At 32.5% G+C, this 22,626-nt stretch overlaps 4 protein-coding genes and 1 long non-coding RNA gene across 5 annotated transcripts; 3 read left to right on the top strand and 2 right to left on the bottom strand.

Annotated features, from left to right (window-relative positions):
• LOC122580309 (probable zinc transporter 10) lies at positions 1-1,506 on the top strand. Its single transcript, XM_043752585.1, has 3 exons — positions 1-644; positions 732-881; positions 986-1,506. Exons 1-3 carry the CDS (start codon positions 39-41, stop codon positions 1,289-1,291), a joined length of 1,062 nt encoding a protein of 353 aa, XP_043608520.1. The 5' UTR covers positions 1-38; the 3' UTR covers positions 1,292-1,506.
• A 462-nt stretch (positions 1,507-1,968) lies between these two features.
• LOC122580308 (probable serine/threonine-protein kinase PBL3) lies at positions 1,969-4,664 on the bottom strand. Its single transcript, XM_043752584.1, has 6 exons — positions 4,364-4,664; positions 3,729-4,072; positions 3,499-3,634; positions 3,240-3,376; positions 2,994-3,117; positions 1,969-2,547 (listed from the first exon to the last, which is right to left on the bottom strand). The coding sequence occupies exons 1-6, from the start codon at positions 4,437-4,439 to the stop codon at positions 2,111-2,113; spliced, it is 1,254 nt and encodes a 417-aa protein (XP_043608519.1). The 5' UTR covers positions 4,440-4,664; the 3' UTR covers positions 1,969-2,110.
• Positions 4,665-13,778: 9,114 nt separating this feature from the next.
• On the top strand, positions 13,779-16,622 carry LOC122578094 (UDP-galactose/UDP-glucose transporter 3-like). The gene is made up of 7 exons (XM_043749971.1): positions 13,779-13,995; positions 14,924-15,021; positions 15,125-15,255; positions 15,403-15,433; positions 15,550-15,653; positions 15,738-15,859; positions 15,995-16,622. Exons 1-7 carry the CDS (start codon positions 13,892-13,894, stop codon positions 16,392-16,394), a joined length of 990 nt encoding a protein of 329 aa, XP_043605906.1. The 5' UTR covers positions 13,779-13,891; the 3' UTR covers positions 16,395-16,622.
• Positions 16,623-18,059: 1,437 nt separating this feature from the next.
• Positions 18,060-22,389, bottom strand: LOC122580365 (transcription factor MYB88-like). The gene is made up of 10 exons (XM_043752638.1): positions 22,210-22,389; positions 21,830-21,943; positions 21,697-21,743; positions 21,533-21,589; positions 21,374-21,446; positions 20,950-21,005; positions 20,718-20,864; positions 20,371-20,633; positions 20,145-20,290; positions 18,060-18,732 (listed from the first exon to the last, which is right to left on the bottom strand). Exons 2-10 carry the CDS (start codon positions 21,911-21,913, stop codon positions 18,622-18,624), a joined length of 984 nt encoding a protein of 327 aa, XP_043608573.1. The 5' UTR covers positions 21,914-21,943; positions 22,210-22,389; the 3' UTR covers positions 18,060-18,621.
• On the top strand, positions 18,681-20,354 carry LOC122580366. Its single transcript, XR_006320780.1, has 2 exons — positions 18,681-18,757; positions 20,067-20,354. It is a non-coding gene; the product is annotated as an uncharacterized LOC122580366 (long non-coding RNA).
• Positions 22,390-22,626: the final 237 nt, after the last annotated feature.

Genomic DNA, 22,626 nt, shown 5'->3' with positions numbered 1-22,626 from the left:
ATCAAATCTCCAAAAAATCTGTGAGTAACCAACTAACCATGGCTTTCATCAGTTCAAAAATGGCGACATTCTTCATCATTTCTTTGGTCTTTTTGTCCACCAAAGCCTTGTCACAATGTGAAGATGACACCAACAATCCTTGTAATAACAAATCCAAGGCTATGAACTTGAAAATCATCGGTATCGCCACGATCCTTGTGACAAGTATCATCGGGGTATCTCTACCTTTGATCACACGCTCAATCCCTGCCCTTAGCCCAGACCGTAGCCTTTTTGTGATCGTTAAAGCTTTTGCTTCGGGTATCATCTTAGCTACTGGATTTATGCATGTGTTGCCCGATTCTTTTGACATGTTGAGGTCTAGTTGCTTAGCTGATAACCCGTGGCATAAGTTTCCCTTTACGGGCTTCGTTGCTATGTTATCTGCTATTTTCACACTCATTGTGGACTCGATGGCCACAAGCATGTACACCTCAAAGAATAATGCGATATCAGCTGAAGACGGTGACATGGTTGTCAGAGACCAAGAGATGGCCGCGGCAAATGGTAGTGGTGGCATGCATTTCCATGGACACCATCATGGCCCCAGCCCCCAAAAGGGCGCAATAGGGCAACAACTTCTTCGTTATCGTGTTGTAGCCATGGTTAGTATCAAATAACGAATTTTTTATGCTTTTGGTTCATTGTATAGGTAAAGCGCGCAACTTACACAATTTTATCTTTTCACTCAGGTGCTAGAACTAGGGATAGTGGTTCACTCTGTAGTGATTGGACTAGGGGTTGGGGCCTCAAATGACGTATGCACAATCAAGCCATTAGTGGCAGCTCTTTGTTTCCATCAAATGTTTGAAGGCATGGGTCTTGGTGGCTGCATTCTTCAGGTATATACATACATATAACAAACTTTTTTCCTTTCTTTTTTTAAAATCACATGAAAAGAAAAAAGTAATCAAGTAATTAAATGGTAACTGCCAACTGCGTGCAGGCAGAGTACAAAACCATGAAGAAAGCAGTGATGGTGTTCTTCTTCTCCATAACTACTCCATTTGGGATAGCTCTTGGAATCGGCTTGTCAAAGACATACAAAGAGAACAGCCCGAGTGCCTTAATCACCGTAGGACTACTCAACGCTTCATCAGCCGGGCTACTTATCTATATGGCATTGGTTGATCTTCTTGCTGCTGATTTCATGGGCCCAAAGCTTCAAGGAAGCATTAAGCTCCAGATCAAATCTTATGCCGCTGTCTTGCTTGGCGCCGGTGGGATGTCTCTCATGGCAAAATGGGCTTAAAAGTCTGTTTTCGGGACCAACTGGAGATACAAGAATTCGTATGGTTTTAATTGATTGTAATTGAGAAATAAGTTTGATGTATCGCTTTTGAAATTAAGTTAGGATGTGTGATGTACTTTAACACCTTTGAAATCTAAAACAGCTTCAATTCTGATGTTGAATGGATGTTCGGATTTATGATTTGTTTGACATATATTTACACTTCACACAATCATGAGTACATTGTCATATTATTACGACTTTTAGAAGCAATGATCACTTTCGTAGTTTGAATTGTTTGATAAATCAGTTTCGAGTAGCTAGCGCTGGGTTATCACAGAATAAAAGAAAATCATATAATTAGCCACTTCGTAAGCATAATTAGTAGAGAGACTTTTCCACCCTTATCTCACGTTATGCATCACTTTATTCCACAAAAATGTCAAACTCGATCATTAAATATATTACTTGATGTATAATATGTTTGTATAAGAATTTGTCAACCATGTAAACTGAGAAAAACATATCCAAACTCTACAACTGATTATTTAATCGCATAATCAACTTCAAAACTTAAATTTAAACTAACTAACGAGGGTTAATAAATTTGACAAATAGCGGTTGCAAAAATGACTAATAACAAATTTCACCGGGTAAATCAACCCCTTCACCCAAAATTTTTTTTAACTACAAACCCATTTGTTAACCTTGATTGCATATATGACTTGTCTTACCTATATTGTAATAATAACAAGATTCTGATACACAGTGAAATAGTGAATACATAAATCATATACATACAAACAACAAAACTTTACGTGGCACATACTTATTTGTCTATCACCGTACTTTAGTACTTTGTCGTGGAGTTGGTAACGGAGATGCAGAGGGTGTCAGACGACGTTGTCGATGTCCTGCTGGTGATTTGGGAACAGGACTAGACACCGTTCGATGATCTTTTGATGCATTTTTAGCAGCTTGAAGCTCTTCCAGACTTGCTAAAACTTCAGACATTCGAGGTCTGGTTTTAGGCTCTATGAAAAGACATTGTGATGCAAGTGTGGCTGCTGTGTAGGCGGCCTTCTGAGGATATTGTCCTTCCAATTTAGTGTCCATGATCCTGAACAAACGCCGCTTGTCTCCTAGATATGGTTTTGTCCATTCAACAAGATCCTGCTCGATACCAACCTTATCTTTATCAACAGCACGGCGGCCCGAGAGTAGTTCTAGTAAGACGACCCCAAAACTGTATACATCACTCTTTGCAGTTAACCGACCTGTTGGTCAAAAGACGAATGTTTGTCATTAAATTTGCATGTTCAATAGGAGATTATGTATTGAGATTAAAAGCAACAACTGGTTATGCTCAATACTTTTACGCTCCATATCAAATAATTAAAATGGCTTTTAAAGATGGTCCAAACTGACCGAATGGCCCAAAACTGCCCAGATTGTATTTCTAATCCAACGACCTCCTAAAAATTTTTTTCCAATAAATTAACTTTACAGTGAAATAATACAATAATGCACTCATATTTGAGCCACTTGCTAGTAGCTACTTTTAGAAACAATTGGACAGAAACTGTTTCGGGTCAACACTCAACCCTAACCAGTTTCTATCTGTATAAATGTATCCCTTTGACCCATTCACCCAAAGTCCAAACCGCCCAACCTGCACATGTTTCCACTGGTAATCAAGATTTAGTAACTTAAAAGGACGAACCTGTGGCAATGTATTCTGGTGCTGCGTACCCGTGTGTACCCATTACTTGAGTTGAGACATGAGTCCTATCACCTGTTGGCCCTGCCTTTGCTAAACCAAAATCCGAAAGTTTTGCATTGAATTCCTGCATCACAATTAGCGAAAGCAAAATGAGTTTGCTATTGCTTGTTCTTTCTTTGTTTTATATGGCACATTTCACAAACAACATATGTATTTACATAAGCAAATAGTTCCTATATATCTTACCGCATCAAGAAGAATGTTAGAAGCTTTAAAATCGCGATATATGACTTGGTCTTTAGCATCATGAAGGAAAGCTAAGCCTCTGGCAGCACCAATTGCCACTTTCAGTCTTGTTGCCCATGGAAGTGGTTGAGGCCCCCCTATAAACCCAAAGTAAATGAACAGAAAATTCATATCTCGAAATTAAGAAGATAACCATGACATAAACAATCAACAACACTAGTGTCAAAATTCTATTATAGAAGCTGAAATACAAGCATACGTCTAAATAGATGATTCTCCAAGCTTCCTTTAGGCAAGAACTCGTAAACCAAGAGCTTATTATCACCCTCTGTGCAGTAGCCAATAAGTTTCACCAGATTAGGATGGTGCAGCTGCCCAAGATATGTCACTTCCGTCTGCAAACAAACAAAAAAAATAAAATCATCAGCTAACAATTTCAAAAACGGCGTTCTCATAAGATAAACACCAATACAGAAACAAAATGCATACCAGCCATTCCTTGTGACCTTGAAATCCCTCGGGTTTAAGTTTCTTGACAGCAATGACCATACCAGATCCAGGTTTTGAGGGCAAATGAGTAGACTCATCAATCCAACCTTTGAAAACGTACCCGAATCCCCCTTCACCAAGAAGACTATCGGGTCGGAAATTCCTAGTGGCATTTTTTAATTCCAAAAAGGTAAAGGATTTCAAATTTGAAGATGATAATATTTCTCCTTCTGATCTTGGTGTACTAATACTGTCAATAGTACTACTTCCACCACTATAAGTTGATATTGTCATGCTTGATGGACCCGAAGATGAACTCATTTTGCTACCAACCTTTGAAATCCCTAATTAACAAATACCATTGAAACAAATTTTCTCACCTATTCAACTATAAGTAGATGTAGATTTGCCTAATAAACATAAAAACATGTTTTGGTCAAAAAAGAATTTCTCCCTCAATATAAATTTAACCTTAGACTTGTTTAGCTTGGTTTTCAACTGAAAAACCACAACTTTTTGAAACATAATAAATATCTAAATAAATGGCTAATATATATTATATCCGGATATATAATCAATAGAATAATTGCATAACTTCAAATTCCCCAATAATAAAATATGAAAAAGAAAATTACCAGAATTTCGAGAGCTAATAGTAGCAGTAGTTACAGTGGCATCTACTTTAGCAGAAGAAGTTACACAGTTGCCCATTTTTTTTTTGTTGATTAATGGGTAAAATCAGTAATTATAACATAAATATGATGTATGTTTGTGTGTGTGTGTAAATTATGAGAGTAAATGAAACTTAGGATATGATGGAAATAAAAATTTTATGGAATAGTATAAAGAAATCGAAGAAGAATAAAAAGGTAGTGTTCACATATGGTAAGGTTGACAAAAATGAAAAAGTCTATCAATCATCAACCAAAAGTGATAAAAGGGCAGAGAACAGAAAGATAGACAGAAGAAGATGACACAGAGACGTAGACCTACCTACGCATAGTTATTATTAATAAAATAATGTACTTTATTGTTTTTCTTTGACTTGGTATAGGGCATCTACTACCATCTGGTCTCACGATACAAATATAATACGGAGTAATAATTAGTACTATTGTTATTTTACCCTTTTTTTCTACAACGTTTTTGTTGTTGTGGTTGTTGTTGTTGGTCCTTAAAAGAAAAACATATACTCCTACGTGTGTGCCTTCAAACTACCACTACCGATGATATGTTACTGGTATTGACACACCTAACAATATATCAATATATACCTTTTCTTTAACAATCTGAAAAAAGAATTGGTTTATTGAACGATCTTTGACATGAAGTTCTTTTGAACCCCTCATGACGTATCTTCTTCATTATATATACTAACACAGAACCTGCACAATGCGGCATGGGTCATGCCGATTAGGGTGTGGTGGTGGAGGCGGGTCAAATGGTGTAGATAATTGATGGGAAAAAAAAGTGAATGACGATATTTTAAAAAATAAAAGATTAATTGTATAATTTAATTATTAGGGGTATTTTAGATAATTTCTCCAATATAACTTTCAACTTGAAGCCATGTACTTATAATATAGTATAAAAGTATATAGATTAGATCTTATATGTATACTATAGGGAGGTTGTTAGATACCTAGTTGGAATGTAAGTCGTGTAGAACCTTTTACATCTTGATTTTTTAATCAATATAAACATGAGGGACAATTATTTATATATTATAATTATATGATAGATGAAGAGTTATTTAAGAACCCACAAATAAAAAAGAATTCAAGAACCATTCGGAAACACACATTCTTTTCCTCTTTCTCTCACTTCAATTAAATAATAAAATTTACCCAAATCATTCAAAATGTTTTATCTCACAAACCGTAAATCGTTAGACGAAACAAAAAGCATGGGTAGTCTTAAAATATCGTCCTCTTTCATTAGAGATCTAATTCGATATACTTTTGACGACTTTTTAATTTTCGTTTTTTTCCTCTAGTTGTGTACCTACCAATGTGTAAGATCATTGTTTTCACATGTAAATTAGTAAATGAACATATGTACACAACGATGAAAGTTAAGGGCGGAGCCCGTCAGTCCATGCCTCCGCCATGGTGGCCAAGGACGGAGCCCGTCAGTCCATGGCGGAACCATAGCGGCTAAGGGCGGAGCCCGTTAGGTAGATCACCCATCATCGGTCACCCCCTATGACCTATCACCCACACCAGCTTTGGTTTGGTGAATATCTTTAAAGGCGAAGCCTGCTCCGAATCATAATTTTTGTTCAACCTACGCATGTGTAAGTTATGTGTAAGTACCAAAATGAAAACGAAAATTAAAAAGTCGTCAAAAGTATATCGAATTGAATCTCTAATGAAATAGGACAAAATTTTAAGACTACCAATGTTTTTTGATTCATCTAACGAATTACGGTTTGTGAGATAAAGTATTTTGAATGATTTGGGTGAATTTTATTATTTAATGAAGAAAGAGAAAGAGAGAAAGAATATGTGGTCTAAAATAGTTTTTGTGTTCTTTTTTATTTGTGGGTTCTCAAAATAACTCACCCCTTATTATAATAAATATTAAAAAGAAATTAGTATGTGAGAGATTCTACACCCAAGTTTAGTTGTCTGACAACCACATACTCATTTTTCCCATATATTACATATACATATACATATGGTTGTATATATAGATTCTTGGTAAAATAAAACAAGTATTATAATAAAATAACTAAACAATAGGTTTTTTTTTTTACTGAAAATCATCATGCATCAATATATATATATAGGGGTTGGGTATTGTAAAACAAATATTAATGTAAAACAAATAAGACAAGATCTTGACCCTTAGATCATGGTTAGATTGATGCACGAAGATTCACGAAACAATTGATACACGATGATTTTCATGATGAACGGTGATTTTTAGTAAAAAGAAACCTATTATTTTATTTGTTTAACTTTAATACTTATTTTATTTTACCTAAAACCTATATATATATGCTTTATAAAACTTTATGCATTATATTTTTTTTAATACTTATTTTACAATATACAACTCTTATACATATAATATAATACAATATAATATATAATATATAGTCAATATATAACTACCTAGCAAAGGAATTTTTGGTCACAAAATTCAACTTTGAGATACGTATTTAATAATGTATTTCTTTCGGACCCACAATACTTTCACGTTGGCTGGCATAAACGAAATGAATCATAAAAAATGAATAGAGATGAAAATGAAGATGGATTTGTGTATATATGAGAGAAAAAAAAATTGAGAATTGAGCATAGTATATATAATTAACTCATTTTATATCAAAGGTTTGAGATGTAAAGAATTGTTCAAATTACTTTTCACTTTTAAGCCAAAATAATTATTTTAACAATTAAACCCAATCATAGACTCAACACGTACGTCACTATTATATTGATAATTTCCATTTGCTCATATTTTTTACTCGTTATCAAAACACAAATGCATCACCTTGAAATTTCTCTTATTAACACATGAGTAAAATATCAAAATCTTAATCTTCATAAGTAAGTATAACTTGTAAGATTAACGACAAATTTATAATTGTATTAAACCAATTATATATATATATATATATATATATATATATATATATATGGTAAGGTTATTTTAAGAACCCCTAAAAAGGCAGGAACCTTTAAGAACCCTTTTTAAATTCAAATTATTCATTATATGATTGTTTACACATGTTCAAATGACTATATAATTGCTTAAAAATATTCATATAACCATCTATATACAATTGATCATCATCAATCTCATGAAAATATTATTTTACAAAAATACTTACATACATATGATCAACCTGCATACATGTGATCATAACATTATTCGTGCACATGTGATCATAAAGTTCATGTCTCCAAAAATAGCATAATGGATGATAATCCATGTTTCTACATAATTGTAAAATATTAAACTTCATATAAACAATTCAAAAACAATCAAAAAAATAATTATCATGTAAATAATAATTATTGATTAAGCTTGATTTTAAAAAGTTCTTAAAAGTTATTGCCTTTTTAAAGGTTCTCAAAATAACTTTTCAATATATATATATATATATATATATATATATATATATATATAAAGCACATATTCTTCATCAAATGATCTAGTTTGTGACTTGTTTACAACAATTCTTTATAATTAAACAAAATTTAATTGTTTAGTACTGTATTACAAAGTGTTTATATTCATTATTCATCTATTTAGATAGATATCCGCAAAGCGATCAACAATAAAGCAGCTGAAAAAGAAATGCGAATTGCCCCAAAAAGAGATCATACATATGGAAAATGTTTCATATTTTTATGCTTAAGGTTTAAAGTTAATTAGTTCATAATGGTCAGTTATAGATATATACAAAAAAACTTAGAGACTTTATTACTAAATGTTACGGAGTATAATATCGAATTTTCCTACCAAACATTGACATAGACAATCGGGAGTTGACTTGATCGACTATGTTGGGCCAACACCAAAACACGTAAATACTTTATTCCCAATCTAGAGCGGAATACATGTAATTTTGTTACTACATAAGGGTATGTATATTTCCAAGCTTTTAGCTAGTCCTCTCTAGGCTGGTTTCTTTCACATTCACATTATATATGAAACGGAAATTTCTAGTGCCGTCCAAAAAAACTTTAGTGGTTACTTGTAGTCAATTTATATATATATCACCACATTAACAAAGTCATACGCGATCTGAGGACATCATGTACGACCATGGTGAGTATTGAATTATCACCCAAATATGTTTCCTAGGTGGTTTCTTTCACGTTATTGCTGTGGGTTTACTAAACATTTCCGAAATGAATATTGGAATATTGATAACTAAAGAAGAAAACTGCATTTCAAATAGACGGTTCTTAAAACCAACACCACATAAATGACTCTTTAAAAATAAGATAATAGTAACTAAATCTTTTTTTTTTTCCTGACCTATATCTTTTTTCTACTTTTTTGGTTTTTAAATGTTTGTTCTTACCCATCTCTCTTTTTAAATTTTTGGGGTTTGTAAGTTTCTTTTTTTAAGTTTTAAGTTTTTATTTTATTTTAAAAATAAGGGTAATGGAGGGAATCTTAGCCACAGTACCACAATTGAATATCTATCAACTCACCACGTATGAGTCATATGATGCCGGTACAATACATTCATCCTAATCCTTGCATAATCAACGTGTAAAGAATAATATATTTTTTATTATTTTTTTTATTCACATCATAAGTTTCAATCTTTACACTTTTAACACTAAACTATAATACATTTTAGTAAATAATATTATACTTTTTATTCTTTTATTCTTTTTATTTTCTACATAAGTTTCAATCTTTACATTTTTAACACTAAACTATAATACATTTTAGTAAATAATATTATACTTTTTATTCTTTTATTCTTTTTATTTTCTACATAAGTTTCAATCTTTACATTTTTAACACTAAACTATAATACTTTTTAGTAAATAATATTATACTTTTTATTCTTTTATTCTTTTTATTTTCTACATAAGTTTCAATCTTTACATTTTTAACACTAAACTATAATACTTTTTAGTAAAGAATAGTATACTTTCTATTCTTTTTATCTTCACTATAAAAGTTTCAATCTTTACACTTTTAGCTTTTTATTCTTTTGATTTTCACCAATAAGTTTCAATCTTTATACTTTTAGCACTAAACAATAATACATTTTAGTAAGTATATTTTTATTCTTTTTATCTTCAGCAAAAGTTTCAATCTTTACACTTTTAGCTTTTTATTCTTTTGATTTTTACCACATAAGTTTCAATATTTACACTTTTAGCACTAAACTATAATACTTTTTAATAAAAAATAGTATACTTTTTATTATATTTATTTTCACCATAAAAGTTTCAAACTTTACACTTTTAGCACTAAACTATAATGCTTTTTAGTAAACTTTTTATTATTTCTATTTTCACAACAATATTTTAACTATTTACACTTTAACACTAAACTTTCATACTTTTTGATTTTCTTTTATTTTAAAGTTCGGAAAACGTGTAAATATTAATATTTTTTATTTTCACCACAAAAGTTTCACTCTTTACACTTTTAACACTAAACTTTAATAATTTTTAGTAAACTTTTTAATCTTTTTATTTTCATCGCAATATTTTAACTTTTTATACTTTTAGCACTAAACTTTCATACTTTTTGATAATCTTTTATTTTAATCACAACATTTTAGCCTCTTACACTTTAGCAACAAACTATTTAAAATATATATTAAAAAGAAATGTACGGAAAAACGTGTAAAGAATAATAAACTTTTTATTTATTTTATTTTCACCACAATATTTGAACTATTTACACTTTTAGCACTAAAATTTTGTACTTTTTGATTTTCTTTTATTTTAACCACAACATTTTAGCCTCTTATACTTTTAACACTAAACTTTTATACGAACTACTTTCTTGCACACAAAAATTTTACAGTTTGTTTTTTAACTGTCGCGTGCAAAGAAAAATACCTTTTTTATTCTTTTTATTTTGACAACAACATTTTAATCCCCTACACTTTTAGCACTAAACTTTTATACTTTTTTATTTTCTTTTACATTCACCAGAACATTTTAGCCTTTTACGCTTTTAGCACTCAACTTTTATGCGAATTACTTTTACTTTCACACAAAACTTTTACTGTTTTTTTAATTGTAAAGTGCAAAGAAGGGTAACCTTTTTATTCTTTTTTTTTTCACTAAAACATTTTAACCCCTTACACTTTTAGCACTGAATTTTGTACTTTTTGATTTTCTTTTAATTTTACCACAACATTTAAGCCTCTTACACTTTTAGACTAAACTTTTATGCGAACTACTTTTACTCGCACAAAACTTTTACTGATCATTTTCTAACTGACAAATGTCCATTTTTTTATTTTTAATTATTTGAATAATACATGTTTTCTTCAAAAAGTTTGTGGTTTTTTAACCTCGGTCCATGAACGCATACCTATTTGTAACGCATTATCTTTTGAATAATTCTTTTCTATTACGAGTAAATCGTTAACAAATGTAATGTCTTCCGGGACAACGTCCGGGTGACATATCTCGTTATATATAAAATTGAATAAACTTTAATTTTAGCATTTTCCAAATGAATATATTGATAAATACTCTGAATATCTACGGTACGTACTTTTCTACTAGCAGTTAATGAAAGGGAAAATTTCATATTTATCATTTTTAAGCTACAAAATATCATATTTGCCCAATTAAAATTTAAAATATCATATATGTTATTTCTAATACCATCGAATATCATGACATTGTTATGTAAAAAAAATATCATATGTGCCTAAATACATTATTATATATTATATATGAGGCTTTTATTTCCGAAATACATATCTAATATGTCATTGAAATATATCAAATATATGTCATTCATGATCAACCAATATATCAAATATGTAATTGTTAAGTAAAAAAGATTAAATATCTCGAAATAAAATTTTAAATATTATATATTTTGTTGTTAATTTTGAAATACATAAAAAATATGTCATTGAAATATACCCAATATGCCCAATTAGACTCATTTTGTCTAAATTAAAACATAAATATTATTTAAAACTATTAATAAAATATTTAGAAATCATAGTTACACACGTTTTTTCTCTTGCTTTTATAATTCAATCCATATTTTTTTTCCTCTAACCGTGTAAATTTATTTCAATGTTGCCGACATGATTAATTTCATTGATATTCTTAAATCCGTTATTTAATTCAATTCATGGTATATAATTAAGTGTTAAGATCTTGGTTTGTAAGTGACTTAACTATGTGATACTTTTATCCTTGTATAGTAGTTAACATTCACGATATTTGGTGCAAGAAAAACTCATGAATTAAAAAAAAAGTGGATAAATGCAATTTATAGTTTAATGATAAATTTAAAGTATTTGATATATTTTAATGGCATGTTATATATTTCGAAAATAATGATCTTATATATAATATCTAATATTGTATTTGGGCACATATGATATTTTTTTTTTACTTACACAACATAAGCAAAAAAAATATAACTCCGTATTATATAAGTTTCATTTTGATTTTGACATAAACAATTGAGCAGGTGTAAGTCTTTTTTGTAATTAATGGCAATAATGGAAGGAAAATGAGGTTGGTCTCTCTTGTCTACCATCTTGTGGGAAGGGCGATTTGGTTTTAGTTTTGTAACTAGGAGATTATGTCTTAAAGTTGAACTCAATTTTAACTTTATATCAAAGGGAAAACATAGATGCATTTGACAGTACTAATTTTTAAAGTTGTAGAGGTTAATAAATTTTCTTACAAGTTTACATTCTTGCCCTATCACTCTTAATATCTCTATATCTCCCATTTGTACATTTACTACAGTCAGGATCGTCTCCGAAAATGCTAAAAAAAGTTTAGGCCCGAGGCAAAAAGAAATAACGTGCCCCCAAAATAAGAAAATATTTACCATAACATTTGTTGGTTTTTTAATTATATGTCAACTCTTACAAAATATGGTATTTAACTTTTTGGTTTGGACTAAAAACAATGAAGATCGTCAAAGTATAATTAACTACAAAGACCAAAATTATGGACTCCTTTAGAACTTGGACCTAAGGCACGAGTCCTTCCTGCCTTGCCTCAAAGCCGGCGGTTAAGGCTATGTGCAGCCAACAATAAAGATCATTTTCCGTTGGATCAATAGAACTAAATCTATACATGTATATAGTACATAAATTACCAAACCAATCATGTGCATCACGACTATTTTCCTTTTCACAATAAATAGTTTGACTATCAGGGACAATATATGTATTTATTACAACAATGTCCTTAATATTTGTCTGGTCAATTTTGCATGGGACCAGTCAAGATAATTTGGTTTGTGTGTGGTGATGGTTTGTTTTGCTTAGCAATGACCAAAGAAATGGCTCATTCACTCATTTGTGTGGTGTAGGTCCAATTTTGTTGGAGAACAACCAATGAAAAAGGGAATGCAATGTGATGTTGGCCCTTTTGCTTTGGAACGATCAAGGAAACGAGGGATGTTTGCGACGTCATGCCATTTTCGGCCACAACTAGTGTCCAGAGCGCAGACCTTGTTAGTCGTTACAAAGTAGTGAGTAGGAAATTCATAAGCACCACGTACACATACTATGGAGATCATTCCTCAAATATTGTATCGTAAAATACTTACTATTTAGGGCATGTTTAGTTGTAGACAGTGGCAGAGCTAGAAAATTATTCGGAATGTGTCAAATCAACAATAATAAATCAAAAGCCATATAAAAACCATATATCAAGTTTAATACACATATGCTGCATGTTAAAAAATCAAAGTCTAAAGCGGGCTACGACCCATCCTATACCTAAGGTGGCAAAGCCAAAACACTTACTGTTTTTCATTTTTATTTTTCAGGAAAACAGAAAACGCGATCAAATCATATAATAATTATAATAATGTTACGTTGCTATATTTATACTCTTTCTTAAAAGTTTTCTTATCTGTATCAAATCATATAGTAAATTGTTTAAATTGTCTTCGACGATTAAATCACATCATCAATTTTTTATCTTTAAAAAAATATCTCTATAAATTTTTTTACATCAATCATTTACACAATGTTATATTTTGCGTGTTTATTTGTATTTTTTTTTTTTAGCAGCGTGTATATCAAAAAACATTCACTTGTTTTTATGTAAAAAGAAGAATAAGTAACAGAAAACTTTAACTCCAATGGTAACTTAAAAAGGTAAATCTTTCAAATATGAAAAGAATAAGGGACTTGTATAGCAAATATCATAGAGATAGTTGAATCACGTCACATGCGTTTCATTCGTCCAATCAAAACTTAGTTTCATGTCAACTAACCAATTAGAATCTTCCACGTCAGCCACACAACGTAGCATCACAACATAAACTAGAAATTACTCGTATTTTAAAATTAAAAGAAATCCTTTTTAAGTAAATCCTTTTTAAGTTTTTCTGCTTAAATAAATAATAAACTATCTACCAGTTAAACTATCAAACCATCCTCTGTAACTCCTCCGATCTGTGATTCCGGCGCCGGATAATTGAATAATATATCTACGGCGGCGATGGAAAGTCACGGCTTCGGTCTCCGCCGTGTTCTGCAGCTCGCATTTTGCGTTGCTGGTATTTGGTCTGCTTATATTTATCAAGGCATTCTTCAAGAGACCGTGTAAGTATCATATTATATATGTGTATGTATAGAATATGTATGAAACTGTATTTAAATGTTTAACAATGTTTTGAAATGTGGCGAGATTAATATGTGGTGATTAGTGCTAATGCATATATATTAACAGAGTAGTGATTAGATGTTAATGATATGTAGATTAGTGAAGCTATAGAAACAAATTGTGTGTACATATATAGTTTTATGCAAGTGAATTTTTATTTCAGTTAAATTGATGAATATGCTAGAAAGAATGCTACTTTTTCAGCTACAATTGCAAACTTTAAAAAAGTTTAACCTGAAAAACAACACAAGCGGGTGCTGGTGGGTATCGAATTATAATAATAATGTTTTGGTTTACACACAACAATGGCATAAAATAGTGTAGGTTATTTTCTTGGAAAACAGTTTGTAGTAGATTCGTTAATCTAGTGAGTTAATATGCATAAATGGAAATAGCATATGCATTTTAGTTTAAAAGTTGTATTAAATGAAATAAAACCCAACATTTGATTTATGGAAGAGTGAAAATGTGACTTTCCAAGTAAGGGGATGTAATGGATTTTTAACTACTTCAAGCGAGAACCCTAAAGCAGGGCAGGGGCGTTATGGGATTGGGATTTTCTGAAACAAGTCCCAACTCCCAAGTTGGTATGTGGTAAGCAGTAACTCATTAGGACCACCCGCCCAGCCTTATTATGTTGATTTGTGGAGGCTTGTGATTTGTGAGATATTCATGAATCCCTGGGATTGCCTGCCCTGCCAACAAAGTTTCTGCTGGTGAAATTTCCCTAGTTACCAAGAAAGGATCTTTAAGTGAATTTTGGTTCCCATTTTTGTGAATTACGGAACGTGTGTTTCACCTTTTTAGGAGCTTTGTTAAGCTTATTATGGTATTTGACTTATGAGGGTTTTCGTAATTGAATCTCAGGTCTACTAAACAATTTGGCCCTGACAAAGAGAGGTTTGAACATCTGGCATTCTTAAACTTGGCCCAAAGTGCTGTTTGTTTAGTATGGTCATTCATGAGTAAGTGTTTCTTGTATATGTTGTCTTTCTTTTTCTTAATTCTTCATATATGTACCATTTTGTTGATGAATATGGTTATTGATCTTCGCCGCTTCTCGAATAGTGATAAAGTTGTGGCCTAGTAGCGCTTCTGGTCGTGCTCCTTGGTGGAGTTATTGGAGTGCTGGCATTACAAACACTATTGGTCCTGCTATGGGGATTGAAGCATTGAAATACATCAGTTATCCTGCTCAGGTGATTTTTGCTTCTCACAATGTAGTTGTACAAAGTTGAATGTCGTAAGTTAATGCATACATAGTTCAATGGTGTAAGTTGATGTGTAATGTTCCTTATGAAACAACTATGTGCAACTTAGGTACTCATTTGTGTATTCAATTGCAGGTCCTAGCAAAATCCTCAAAAATGATTCCAGGTAAATTTTATCTTGATAAGTATGACTAGTTTATACTAATAATATCCTGCTTATATTTAGGATGCTGATGTGGACAACAAAACTTTAAATATCTATATGATTTTATTTTTATGCAGTGATGCTGATGGGGGCACTAGTTTATGGTATAAGATACACGGTTCCAGAGTATGTATGTACTCTCCTTGTTGCAGGCGGGGTGTCTGCGTTTGCATTGGCTAAGGTGAATGTCTCTTTTATGTATCTTCACTTTTGAAGTTCGATTTTGATCCTCACTCGAAAAATCGATTGTTTTTACTTGTTTCAGTCTAGCTCAAAGACATTAAGTAAACTGGCTCATCCAAATGCCCCACTTGGATACGGCTTGTGTTTCCTAAATTTGGCATTTGATGGATTCACAAACGCAACACAAGATTCAATCTCTGCAAGGTATTCAACTGATATGTTTTATATGTTTCCCAGTTAGCTTTTTGGGTTTTTATTGTTACTTTTAAGTATATAAATAAAACTTGATTTAAAGGATATAAAGATATTAACAAGAAATTGCATTTATGTGTTATTTAGGTACCCGAAAACAGGTGCATGGGATATAATGCTAGGAATGAATTTATGGGGTACTATTTACAACTTTGTGGTCATGTTCGGTTGGCCACAAGCAAGTGGTTACCAAGCTATTCAATTCTGCAAGCACCACCCTGAGGCAGGATGGGATATATTATCTTACTGTTTGTGTGGTGCCATTGGTCAAAACTTTATATTCTTTACCATTAGCAGGTTTGGTTCTCTAACTAACACCACCATCACGACAACAAGAAAGTTTGTGAGCATTGTGGTATCGTCACTGCTTAGTGGCAATCCTTTATCTAGAAAGCAATGGGGGAGTGTGTTTATGGTATTTACTGGATTGTCATACCAGATTTACCTTAAATGGCAGAAAGTGCAGAAGAAAAGGAAGACTGTGTGAAGTGTATACATATAGCATTAAAATTCCAATTTGTTATACCTACTGTAACTGGAGTTTGTGGCGGTGAACTTTTTGATTTAGAGGAGTATAGTTGGTTAGGTTTTAAGCAGGGATCATGTTAGGTTGTGACTCCAAACCCACTTGAAATATAGCAAAAATACCAATGTAACATACTGAATCTAAAGTTTCTAAATGAAATCAAAATGTCAAAATCTTGATTCATAGTTATTGACATATGCATATGAAGGTATAGTTTGTTGAACTTTGTTTGCATGGATGTATGTTGTGACTTGCAATTCTCAATAATCTTGCTGTTTGTACAATTCTTGCTTATCGAATTCGTCGTATTGTAGTTGGATTTTTGCTTTCTCCAATGGTTATTGTATGCAGTTATCACTTAACAGCACAAATGCTAAAAGCTCGAATGCGAGCCAAATTTTAAGAGTTCGGGACTTTTTAGAATTCGTTATTAGATATCAACCTTGATTAGTCTCGCGAACTTCAACAACCCATTTACTTAAATGTATGTATACAAAAAAAAAATATAGTACAATATATACTTAGATGTATGTATACAAAAAAATATATAGTACAATATATAGTTACATACGAGTATTATATAGGAGTATTATATATATGTATTAGGGAAATAATTCCCCACCAAGACAGAACTTTTACTATGTACTTCCATAATTGAACTTATTTAAAAACAGTTATATGTAAAACCATGTAATGAAAAAATAAAGCCCTTTATAAGACGAGCTGAATACGAGTCGATCTCGGGGTGAGCTCAAGCTATGCTCATAAGTCTAGAAACGAGCGGAGCTCAAACTTAGGCGAGCTCAAGAGCGCATAGACTCGTTTACATCCCCTACCTACATCCATCACAAAGTTTTAGAACTTTTTCCGAAGTCTTGCAATGAACAGATTAAACATTGAGTACAATTCGCTACAGCTTTGCAAAATCTGAAATATGTTGGCGCTCTTTTGCTGGTTAGAAAAAAGAAAAAGAGAACAATGTTGTGTATTAACAATTGATTGCTTGGGACCCCAATAGAGAGTCAAAAAAGCAAAAGACATACTTTAGAATTAGAAAAGCAAATAAAGTAGTCATTCAGCCTTTTATGTGTTTTGCTTGGTTCAAATTTTTCTCTCAATTTCCATTGCAACATTTTAGTCCATTCGAGATGCAGTTTCTTGAATCTAAATGCTGATCATTCACAAGTGGTAGCTTGTATTCATATATTGATCCGTCAACGGTAGTGCAGTAACATGCATTATAAACGTGGAAATCGGGATTTAAAATTCCACCCCCCGTGTCCCTTTAGTATCACACAATTTACCGCTGTCATAGTGAAAGTGATCAAAGAACAATACTGGATCGATTATCTCTAAATATTGATCCATTAAAGTCCACTAGACAAAACTTTTGCAATGGGTCCATGACATCAGTAGAAAAAATAATAAGACTAGAGGGCTTTTCACTTCCAGACATTATGAATCTTCAGTCCCATTTCGTAAAAACTTTTGCTTTTCAATCTCCTCATCAACTAGGTGACTAAACAACATTCTTTCACTACAATTCACAGAGACTGACAACACATACAAAAGAGACGAGTAGAGAAAAAATGTAGAACAACACGAATCTTTCATTCACCACAGGTATGTTCTCCAACCAAAACACTTCTATTGTCAAGCACACAAGATTCATCAATATTTATATTAAAGCCAAACATTTTATGAATCAAATGTTACAAAAGAAGCCAATACAAAAACTTGTAACATAACCCACTCTACACACCCTAAAAAAACAAAAAAATAGGAGTTCAATTCACCAAGTTGATATTGATCCTCCTTCACTCTCTTTTATACTTCTACTACCTGCCACCCACTCCCTAACTATGCGTATAAGTGGGGGCATGAATGCAGATAGCGGCTGCACGCCGATGTATTCTTACACTCTCAAACACACACAAGAATATGTTCTATACAAAACTTGGAATTAGGCCAAGTAGTCAAGGGGAATGTCAAGTGCCCAGATTTGAACTCCCAGGAATGTAAACACACCGAAAAGAATAAGACGAGCCACTCACATAGAAAAGTTATCATGGTATCAAATCTGCTTTTCATTCTAGAGTGTACCCGAACATTCTAGATTTGCAAGCAGAACTTTATCAAACCCGGTTTTGGAAAAGAACCAAGAGTTTGCAGGTATTCAGAAGTTTGTTTAAAGGCAATGGAGAAGGGCCCTTTTGCAAGGTGGGGATTGTGAAGTTCCAGCGGTTGTATCGGGCGGTGTCGATTCCATTCCAAGTGTTTTCAGTAGGAAGCTCTTTTCCTGAAAAAGGAGACCGAAATATCTGGTCAGTCCTGCTTGTATTATTATGCATGTCTGGTAGGTACTATGTTGTATCCGGTTTTAGAGTAATTGAAGTCGAGCCATCTTTCATGTGGAGTGAAAATATGACATTATTTTTAAGAAGATAATAATGGCTTACATGAAATAAGTAGGGGAATTGATACACATATTTTAGGAACTTGTTCTTGGAAACGTTACTTTGCTAGCCACCTTGCCCAGTCCCCATAAAGGAGACACGTGACTTACAAGATTCTTCTACTAGAGTTCGAACTTATGAATTTCCTTAAGAACTGGCCGATTCAGGTTATCTTTTATTTCCCATGGGTCAAATGTGTGAAATTGAACAACAAAAAAATTACTGAGTCGAAGGCGATCAGCTCAAAAGTCTCTCAAAGTGTTACTTTAGAACTTAAAACCTACTAAATCCTTTTATTTTGATAACTAGCTATTGAAACATATTTGCTTAACAAATCCAACAGATATCATTTACATAAACTTGTGGAAAAAAGCTGTTTGTTTTAAACAAGGCCTTGTTAGACTAACAATTACCTATAGGACCCATCACCCAACCTGTCTGACCCACCCAGTTTGCCACCTGCCTTTTAAGTGTCGAAGTCTTTCTTCCTGGGAAAATTGCAACCTTTGGACCCAGCACCTAGTTTCTATGATAGAATTTGATATCAGTCAAATTTCTTCTCTCCTATCGTGACACAACAAGAGAATACTACATACCAGATTTACAGAGTCAATGACACCACTTACTCAATTAGTACTAAGAGTGACCAATAGGAAGATATGTAGTTCCCACTTTAAAAGTTGTTAAAGAAGCACATGCTGCATTTTCCATGGTACATCAGTATATGGAAATAATTGCAATTTTCAAGGGACAAACGAAGAATGTGTTTCAACTAGCAGCTACTTCATCTCCTCTAACAAAGTCCCCTGCTACCTTGCTTTTAAAATCAGCATAGAGAACAAACCCATGCTTTACTTTATCATTCAAACTCAGTTTTCACTAACAGCACACTTCAGTACCCCAGGAAAGCATAAACAACTTTAAATGCCAGTAATTAGAAACTAGTATTGGATTTGGCTCTCAGGTCATGGTAAGGCATTGTGTATATGTAATGAGAGTTTTTACGCTTTAAAGTTTCCATGCAAATGCACTTTACTACCTATGAAGCCTCGTGTAATGTTAAACTGCTAACCAGTGGGTTTGATGTTAAACATTCATACCAACTATACATTTGTATTCCATTCAGATATATAAGCATTCAACTTGTGCATTTAAGCTCTTTTTTCTTAATCATCAGGATTTCACTGAAGTTTAAAAAACATCCTACTGCTTAAATTATGTGGATAATCACAAAGAAATTGCTAAAAGAACTTACGCTTTCTGAAAAGTGTGGGCTCGGAATGCATTGTGCCATTGATCTGAAAAATGGAGTTACTTGAAGAGGCGAATTAAACTCTGAACTTGGTAAAGGACATACACCTCCAACATCATTGTTCATTTCGTTTGTAGATGGTAAAATATCTGTAACACAGACAAATGTATGTTACCATGATAAGAAAGCTATAATACTAGTACTTTTATTTTAGCAGAACTCAACTTACCTTTATTTGTTGCTCCTATATTTCTACCATCAACAACACTTTTTGGATATATAGGTTCAGATGAAGTTGGTTCAACTTCACTTGTATCATCTAGCGAGGCCTTTTTACTGTTGGCATGAAGCTGAGCAGGTGACGTGTTGGTGTTATTGCAGTTCTGCATGAGTACCATAAGTGGAGGTCTTAGTTGTTTGTTTGCAGTTATGCTTTCTCCTATCAATCCTTCTATATTAGAAGCTTCTGAAGTAGTAGCAATATGTTTCCTCCTAAATCAGAATAAATAGTACCATGATTAAAAGTCTAATCTTTGATTCCATTTCTACAGAGAAAAAACCTAAATGCCAACATACCTCATCTTCATAGGATGCACAGATTCTGAAACTCCACTTACAGTAATACTTGTCCTTTTGTAGACATTGTTCTCTTTAGTTGATTCTTCATGCTTTGCTTTCCTCTTACGTAAAACAGAGAACCGATTCTTCACAGCATTGTCCGTCCTGTTTCACACAGAGAAACGAAAGAACTTACCGAGGTTGTTCATTGTTCAACGCAAAACTGACAATATACAGGAACATTATCTACCTGCCTGAAACCACTTTTGCTATCTCAGTCCATCTGTTTCCAAACATTTTTTGTGCCTGCAAATCATCTTCAGATATCAGCTGATCCTGTGCATTAACCCCAACTGAAATGAAAGTATAAATCCCAACCCCACTATGCACCCCAAAAATGTGACCTCGGTCCCAAGCTCCACCATGTGAAATTGTGAAGGACTAATCAATACCTAATCCACAATCTCAAGTTATAGAGTTACAGCGGTACGTACTCTATTGACTTGCAACAAGTACTGTCAGTAAGACGATTTCCATTAATCTTATGTGATTGTGGTAATCTATCTAAACTCATATATGGAATAGATATATCACAATGAGTATTCATACAGTATTAATGTTAATTTTAAAGGGACCCAATTCAATGATGATTTAAGACTCTTGTACAACTTTACCTCGCATAAGAGCATATCTTCTTCGGGTGACCATCCACCTTTCTTAACATCAGAATTCAAATAAGTGAACCATCTGCATTCACACCCTCACTCAAAATTACTAATTCTATAATAGACAAGATTACAATATAAAGAGCAAAAAAATATTTTCCGGATTACCTTCTTCTACATTGCCTGGTAGTTTTGTTATCAAACTTGGATGCAATAATAGTCCAACTGCAAGTCATTTCATCACATCAAAAACCACCAAAATAACATTGAAAAAATATTTAATAACACATCAAAAACAACAAAAAAAAAAACCAAAGTAACCAAACTCTTACTTATCGGTTCCATGAGTACGAATTTGTTCCCTCAATATATCATCCTCCTGAAACCGTAAATTTGTATCAAATGCAATAAGCTCTCATCGATTCTAGCACAAATGTTCGATCAAAGAAATTAATGAAACCGAACCTCTTTAGACCACGAAACGATGTGCCTCTCTTTCGGCTTAAAATTATCAACATTACCACTACTATCACAAATTTTCTTCTTCATATTCGGCGTCCACTATATATCTTCTTTTATCTAAAATACAAAATGCTATAATGAACACCCTTTTGACATTCTATACAATTTATATATGTATCTATATTTACATAAAAACATTTAAAAAACTTGTTTTCAAAAAAGGGGGAACTTTAAAATGTCCCTCTTTTAATTTAAAACTTCACAGCTGTTACTGTTTACTTCCAAACACATGAAACACAATTTATAATCATAACTTCATAAGTACAATCAAATTATTAATGTAAGTAGCAATATATGATTAAAAAAGAAATTAAAAAGATTACCTTTTTCTTATTTGTAGGGCATATCACGACACACAAACAAAAGTTTTTGTGTTTTATTGTAATGAGAATATTATCATTCGGAGCTCCGTCGTGCCGGTAGTGGTGGTGTTGTGTCACTTGTCTGGTGAATTGGTCAACGGTCAAACCTGCGGAGTGAATGTTTTCAAATATTAAATACCGTTTTAGTCTTTTTGAAATAAAAGAATGCATTTTCTAATTTCGAACATTGTAAATATTAGTAATAAAAGGAAATTATTAATGTATCGTGTATCCCAATAAAAGTTTTTGGTATCTCGACCATATCGCTTCAAAATAGTGTGGACCTCATGTCTGTAATGGCAAATCTGATAGAGTAAAAGCGGGCCCCCTGTCATTAATTAATTGTCTGGTCGGGTTACCAAAAATATGATCGGGATA

This window comes from Erigeron canadensis, chromosome 8, assembly GCF_010389155.1.
Source record: "Erigeron canadensis isolate Cc75 chromosome 8, C_canadensis_v1, whole genome shotgun sequence".
NCBI classification, from domain to species: Eukaryota; Viridiplantae; Streptophyta; class Magnoliopsida; order Asterales; family Asteraceae; genus Erigeron; species Erigeron canadensis.
The sequence above is the reverse complement of the archived record's forward strand: the minus strand, read 5'-3'. Positions and strand labels throughout refer to the sequence as shown.